Source organism: Sinocyclocheilus anshuiensis, unplaced genomic scaffold (genome assembly GCF_001515605.1).
Source record: "Sinocyclocheilus anshuiensis isolate Anshui unplaced genomic scaffold, SAMN03320099.WGS_v1.1 scaffold444, whole genome shotgun sequence".
NCBI lineage: Eukaryota > Metazoa > Chordata > Actinopteri > Cypriniformes > Cyprinidae > Sinocyclocheilus > Sinocyclocheilus anshuiensis.
The window spans coordinates 376,924-384,276 of record NW_015555739.1 but is presented as its reverse complement, the minus strand read 5'-3'; the positions used below and the strand labels follow the sequence as shown (position 1 = coordinate 384,276).

The 7,353-nt window shown below is 40.2% G+C and overlaps 2 protein-coding genes across 3 annotated transcripts in view; one reads left to right on the top strand and one right to left on the bottom strand.

Moving 5' to 3' along the window:
- Positions 1-4,489, bottom strand: part of psip1b (PC4 and SFRS1 interacting protein 1b) — a 22,220-nt gene extending 17,731 nt beyond the window's left edge. For both annotated transcript variants that reach the window (XM_016466667.1, XM_016466668.1), the window contains exons 1-4: positions 4,310-4,489; positions 3,949-4,041; positions 3,787-3,848; positions 1,058-1,196 (exon numbers count right to left, since the gene is read on the bottom strand). In XM_016466667.1, the coding sequence (XP_016322153.1) occupies positions 1,058-1,196; positions 3,787-3,848; positions 3,949-4,041; positions 4,310-4,327 (312 nt within the window). In that variant the 5' untranslated portion in view covers positions 4,328-4,489. The remainder of the gene's footprint in view (positions 1-1,057; positions 1,197-3,786; positions 3,849-3,948; positions 4,042-4,309) is intronic.
- A 321-nt stretch (positions 4,490-4,810) lies between these two features.
- Positions 4,811-7,353, top strand: part of ccdc171 (coiled-coil domain containing 171) — a 29,804-nt gene continuing 27,261 nt past the window's right edge. Inside the window, exons 1-3 of the mRNA XM_016466655.1 lie at positions 4,811-5,022; positions 6,057-6,223; positions 6,302-6,456. Of these exons, the coding sequence (XP_016322141.1) occupies positions 6,087-6,223; positions 6,302-6,456 (292 nt within the window). The 5' untranslated portion in view covers positions 4,811-5,022; positions 6,057-6,086. The remainder of the gene's footprint in view (positions 5,023-6,056; positions 6,224-6,301; positions 6,457-7,353) is intronic.

Genomic DNA, 7,353 nt, shown 5'->3' with positions numbered 1-7,353 from the left:
GAGTCCAAACAGCTGATAAAAACATCACAATAATCCACACCACTCCAGTCCATCAGTTAACATATTGAGAAGCCAAAAGCTGTGTGTTTGTAAGAAACAAATCCATTATTAAGAAGTTTTAAACTTCATACCATCACTTCTGGCCAAAATACCACTTCCTCCAGTGAATAAATCCATCACCTGTTGTCCTAAATCCAGCCAATCCAGCCACATATTTCTTTAGAGCTGTTTAAACTCTGCTTGATCTGTGCAGATTTCTCACACCAGAACACAGATGTTAACTGATGGACTGGAGTGCTGTGGATTACTTGTGGATTATTGTGATGTTTTTATCAGCTCTCGTTCTGACGGCACCCATTCGCTGCAGAGATCCATCGGTGTAATGCTGTTAGGGCTGGGAAAATAAATCGATGCATCGCGAATCGAGAAATGATTCCGCATCGATTCTGAGATTTTCCAAATGCATGGCGATTCTTTCTCGAGTCGATTCTGAGTTTATAGTTTTGAACAGCAGATGGCGCTGCATGCTTTAGAAACAGCCAAATCCTTACACACACGTGAACCTAAAATAATCATTCATAAAGTTCGAAAAGGTTGAAGCGAATCACAAGGGTGTTCACAGTGGGCTGTGTTTACATTTACGCGTCATAAAAGCATTCTGAGCCGAGGTGAAATTACAGACTCAGCCGAACACACAAGCGCTCTTCAGCTCTTCTTCATGAGTGTTTGAGTGTGCGGATCTGCTGTTAAAATCTAAGCTCAGAATCGATTCCAGAGAGAATCACGATGCATTCGGAAATCTCAGAATCCATCCACGAATCAATTCTGCATCGATTTATCATCGCAGCCCTAAATTTCTCCAAATCTGATGAAGAAACAAACTCATCTACATCTTGGATTTTCTTTTCTGGGTGGACTATTTCTTTTAAGTCTGGTTCAGTAAACCACTGTTTACATTTTTTTTTTTTTTACTATTTTTTTGCCATAATGAAAACATACCAAACCGTGACTTTTGTGTACCGTTACACCTCTAATAAAACTATTTATAAACACTGACCTTTTGACCTCTGAGGCCCACACCCGGGTCGTTCTCGATCTCCCACATGCCCTCCTCGAAGCCGCCGCGTTTGATTGGCCGGCCGTACTTCTCTTTGTTTGGCCAGTAGGAGGCGATGTCTTTGGGCAAGAGGAACGTTCTTGAAGAGCAGAGATGGGACAGTGTTAAAACGCAATACTAGTAACTGCTAAATACTGCGCTGCCTAATAGTAAAGGACACAATATGCATTTTACATTTATGCATCTGGTAAATGCATTATCAAAAACGACTTGCATTGCATTCAAGGTACTGTATATATTTCATCAGTTCATGCTTTCCTAAAATAAAACACATGACATATTCATTTAAGGTAGTAAAGAGTTTTTTGTTTGTTTTCATTTTGTTTCATTCTTTTTATTGTTTTCTTTCTGTTACACGGAAATACATGTGTACAGTTATAACGTAGACTTTTATAATGTTACCAAAAAAAAAAAATGCTGTTCTTTTTCAATTTTCTTTTAAAAAGGAGTCTCAAGTATTTGTACGCACAAACTTTTGCATGAAACCCCCGAATGTTTTCACGATCAGATCATGATTCTTCAGTAAGTCTCTCACTAATATTTATTATAAATTTACGAACAAATGTAGGAACAAATAAAAACCACACGTGTGCAAAAATCACATACTCTGGGTAAACATTTTAAGATTAAATTATATACATATGTATTTAATTCTGAATATATTTCATCATATACAGTAAAATAGTGAGAAAAGCTGTGTTATAGTCAGGGTTATTACAGTTAACTAAACTAGTATTTTACTTGAAATAAAATAAACATTAACTGAAACAATTTATTTTTAGCTAGTTGCCAAGACAATACATTTAGTTTAAGTTAATGCACTATAATAACTAAAACTGACTATAGACTAATGAATAAGACAAAAAATTACTATTAATAAATACTATATACTGCAGAAAGTATGATACTGCTCTATTATGATACATTCATTCTGAAACAGTCAGAACAAAACACACATTAGATAACATATGCTTGATTTAATGTGTTTTGTTTTGACTGTTTCAGAATGAGTGTGTGTGAGTGAGTGTGTGTGAGAGTGAGTGCGTGTGTGTGAGAGTGAGTGCGTGTGTGTGAGAGTGAGTGCGTGTGTGTGAGAGTGAGTGCGTGTGTGTGAGAGTGAGTGCGTGTGTGTGAGAGTGAGTGCGTGTGTGTGAGAGTGAGTGCGTGTGTGTGAGAGTGAGTGCGTGTGTGTGAGAGTGAGTGCGTGTGTGTGAGAGTGAGTGCGTGTGTGTGAGAGTGAGTGCGTGTGTGTGAGAGTGAGTGCGTGTGTGTGAGAGTGAGTGCGTGTGTGTGAGAGTGAGTGCGTGTGTGTGAGAGTGAGTGCGTGTGTGTGAGAGTGAGTGCGTGTGTGTGAGAGTGAGTGCGTGTGTGTGAGAGTGAGTGCGTGTGTGTGAGAGTGAGTGCGTGTGTGTGAGAGTGAGTGCGTGTGTGTGAGAGTGAGTGCGTGTGTGTGAGAGTGAGTGCGTGTGTGTGAGAGTGAGTGCGTGTGTGTGAGAGTGAGTGCGTGTGTGTGAGAGTGAGTGCGTGTGTGTGAGAGTGAGTGCGTGTGTGTGAGAGTGAGTGCGTGTGTGTGAGAGTGAGTGCGTGTGTGTGAGAGTGAGTGCGTGTGTGTGAGAGTGAGTGCGTGTGTGTGAGAGTGAGTGCGTGTGTGTGAGAGTGAGTGCGTGTGTGTGAGAGTGAGTGCGTGTGTGTGAGAGTGAGTGCGTGTGTGTGAGAGTGAGTGCGTGTGTGTGAGAGTGAGTGCGTGTGTGTGAGAGTGAGTGCGTGTGTGTGAGAGTGAGTGCGTGTGTGTGAGAGTGAGTGCGTGTGTGTGAGAGTGAGTGCGTGTGTGTGAGAGTGAGTGCGTGTGTGTGAGAGTGAGTGCGTGTGTGTGAGAGTGAGTGCGTGTGTGTGAGAGTGAGTGCGTGTGTGTGAGAGTGAGTGCGTGTGTGTGAGAGTGAGTGCGTGTGTGTGAGAGTGAGTGCGTGTGTGTGAGAGTGAGTGCGTGTGTGTGAGAGTGAGTGCGTGTGTGTGAGAGTGAGTGCGTGTGTGTGAGAGTGAGTGCGTGTGTGTGAGAGTGAGTGCGTGTGTGTGAGAGTGAGTGCGTGTGTGTGAGAGTGAGTGCGTGTGTGTGAGAGTGAGTGCGTGTGTGTGAGAGTGAGTGAGTGCGTGTGTGTGAGAGTGAGTGAGTGCGTGAGTGAGTGAGTGAGTGTGAGTGAGTGTGTGTGAGTGAGTGCGTGAGTGAGTGAGTGAGTGAGTGTGAGTGTGTGTGTGTGTGTGTGTGTGTGTGTGTGTGTATGAGTGAGTGAGTGAGTGAGTGAGTGAGTGAGTGAGTGAGTGAGTGAGTGAGTGAGTGAGTGAGTGAGTGAGTGAGTGAGTGAGTGAGTGAGTGAGTGAGTGAGTGAGTGAGTGAGTGAGTGAGTGAGTGAGTGAGTGAGTGAGTGAGTGAGTGAGTGAGTGAGTGAGTGAGTGAGTGAGTGAGTGAGTGAGTGAGTGAGTGAGTGAGTGAGTGAGTGAGTGAGTGAGTGAGTGAGTGAGTGAGTGAGTGAGTGAGTGAGTGAGTGAGTGAGTGAGTGAGTGAGTGAGTGCGTGTGTGTGTGTGAGAGTGAGTGAGTGAGTGAGTGAGTGAGTGAGTGAGTGAGAGTGTTTGTGAGTGTGTTTGTGAGTGTGTGAGCTTCCAGTTTACTCACGTGGAGTGTGTTCCATAAAAGAAGATGGGGATCTTATTTTGGGGGCATTTTCCTTCACCGATCTGAGTGACATATAAAACAACACTTGTACAGTCAGATTTTAATTGACCTCATTTACTGTATATGATGAATATGCCTTATATCTGCTGTATATAAACTCACCCTGGCAGGCCAGAAAGGATAACCCTTCATTTTAGCAAACACTATGTCCCCTGGAATAAAATCCTCTGTGGTCTGATCAGATGTCATCTTCATCTGAGGAAATAACGAGTTAATTAATAAAAACAACACTCGTTATGTGTCACCAACACACACAAACAATAACAAAACACTGGACCAGCAAATACACCGCTTACATTCATAAAATTAGCCTTATGGTTATGAACTTGCTTCTGTTAAACAATAATATGCTTTTATTATAATTTCATTGCTATCGACACTGAAGTAACGTTAAATAAAATAACGATAGCCGTGTTCGGCTAGCTCAGGCTAACATAAGCATACTGTGTGTGTAAAAACTTACCTTCACTCCCTTCTGCATATCTACTCACTCAGAGACCACTCTAAAAACTCTCAGATTTAAAAACAAAACGGAAAACGCGAATTAAAAAATATTATCACGCAATGAATGAAAGGACTTGGCGACCTGCATAAGAATGTGTTATCTCCCCTCAGCGCAGGTGGAATAGTTCGATCCGCCTCCCGCTCAGAGCGACTGAGGAATGTACCACTACTGAGAGAGGGGGGGTGGGTGGATTTGTAATTTTTCTAAATATAATTATTAACAGGTTTCCTCTCAATAGTAAGTTTAATTACTACGTATTTTAGTTTATGTGTAATTATTCGCGAATTTAAAATTATATTCGTAAACTGAAAAGCAAAATTGCATCACTGTTTGTTAACATCGGTCGTTAAGTAGTTAAAATTCCGCGGAAGGAAGCGGCAAAATAAAGACTTTTAGAATATTTTAACCCTTTATTTAGTAATTTAACTAAAAAAAAAAAAAAACATATACGTGTTAATTAAAAGTAAACAGCGGTAAATGTTTTGAGGAATATTTCGCGCTGTTTTTCGCTTGAGGTTGTTGTCATGGTGAGGGCGGAGGAGACAACATGGCGTCAGATTCAAACAGACGCTGAGGGGGTTTTATAATAACACGGATTTAAGCGTTTTTATTTCGTTTAACTTCGATATTTCATCAAACACTGATGTGCGAGCATCACAGGCCTTTAAATAGTAAGTTGGTGTTTAGTTTTACTCACGTTATTTTGAATTAACCGTGTATCGCTTTTAGAAACAAACAGCGTGAATTTCATTAAGTTCGATTCGATTTTATAGAGCGTATTATTTATTGCATTTTAATAAACTACGTATATTTAAAACATAGTTTTTGTCAGATTGTCAAACGCAACCATATTTATTAAATGCGTCTCTAAACCGTTTTTTGTCTCATGTAAAATTACATTGCTTTATTTTTCCTTCTCTTATTGTAAATCCATTTGAAACATTCATGTATTTTGTTATACACATTTTTGGTAACTGTTAACTCTTGAAGACTTTATATATAATGCATTATAAATGTATTTTAATGCATTATGTATGCCTTGCAGTGCACCTTATAATGAATTTTATGAGCCCATGAATAATGTAACACTTATATATACATTGTTATACCTTTAGAAAGTACTTTTACTTTACAACAGATGACAAGCAAGCAATTTAAGATGTAACATATTGTAACTTTGGTTAAAACTATAATGCAGAATACCTTGTAATACATTATAAATTAATGATGTTACCTCCATATTTGTGACCCTGGGGTATATTTGTAGCAATAGCCAACGATACATTGTATAGGTCAAAATTATACATTTTTCTTTTACGCCAAAAATCATTAGGATATTAAGTAACGATCATGTTCCATGAAGATATTTTGTAAATTTCCTACCGTAAATATATCAAAACTTAATTTTTGATTAGTAATATGCATAGCTAAGAACTTAATTTGGACAACTTTAAAGATGATTTTCTCAATATTTAGATTTTTTTGCACCCTCAGATTCCAGATTTTCAAATAGTTGTATCTCAGCCAAATATTGTGCTATCATAACAAACCATACACCAATGGAAAGATTATTTATTCAGCTTTCAGATGATGCATACATCTCAATTTTGAAAAATTGACCCTTATGACTGGTTTTGTGCTCCAGGGTCACATTTGTTCATAATAAAGTGATTATTCAGAGTCTAATGATGCTCTTGTTTCGCAGACCTCAGAAGCGTAACGTCACGCTGACCTTATGTCCACAGAACCGCCCACCGTTCGTCCACGCCATGGCAATCGGACCAAACGTAAAGACCCTGCTTCCACCCTGCAGGCGTCTCACCCGCGAGCCGCGGCGCCGTCTGCGCAAAACTCGCCGGAGGAGAGCAACAGGTTCCTGTGAGACTCTGTTACGTGTTTCTAACATGTTAATAAGATGCACGTATACGACCTGGTGTGGTGTGTTTACAGGCTCAGGGACGTGATCGATCGGCTGCAGAGAGACAGACGGGACGCTGAGAGAGAGACGGGAGAGGATTTTACTCTCACAGCTAAGCTGAGGTGGAAGATTAACCAGCTGGAAAAGGAGAAACTGGATTTCGCTTCCAAGCACAATGAAGCGGTGCGTCACGCTGTCAATCAGATGGCAGATTAATGAACAAACACATGCATTTGGCAGATGCTTTTATCCAGAGCGACTTGCATTGAAAGTTTACTTTTGATCATTTCATCCGTTCTTTGGGAAATGAACCCATGATTAGGGTTGGGTATGGAAAACCGGTTCCATTTTAGAACCGGTTCCAAATTTCCAAGAACCGGGTATTCGATAAGACATTTCGATTCTGCTTAACGATTCCTGCGTTCGCATTTTAATGTGATTAAAAAACGATTTAAGTGCAGGAACGGAAAGAACTTGCGCTCTGTTTGCGTGCAGCGCACACGAAGCGCAAGCACAGAGAACAGAGATCAGTACGGGTTCCCGGTAGGGGTGTGCGAAATATATCATCTGCGATAATATCGTAATTGTTGTTTTAACGATGTGCGATTTGACATTATCGAGTATTTAGCAAAAACCATTCAAAACATCCCTACAGAGCGCACGCATACATTACGTGAAGTCTAGACGAGTGCGTGTGTGCATTTAGTGTGCTTTCTTTCACTGCATGATTCAGTCTATTAAAATGCATTTAGAATGATCACAAATTCAAGACATGATGGCAGAAAATGTATATATTTATACCACTTCATATAGTTATTCAATTTCACATGAAGAGTGCCGTTTTTCTCCAGAAATTACCATGATTACAAATGTGACATTGAATTCAATAAACAATAAGTTAATTAAGAGACTTACGTTTTAGACACCATATTGCTTGTTTTTGCTCTATTTCGCCAACAAAAATCATTCAGAATACAGCCACAGCGCTGTTTTGTGTATCTGAGCAACATGACGGTGTTTCGTTCCTGAATGAATCAACCGTTTAAATGATTCGGTTCAATCGCAATGACTCACTTATTAACAG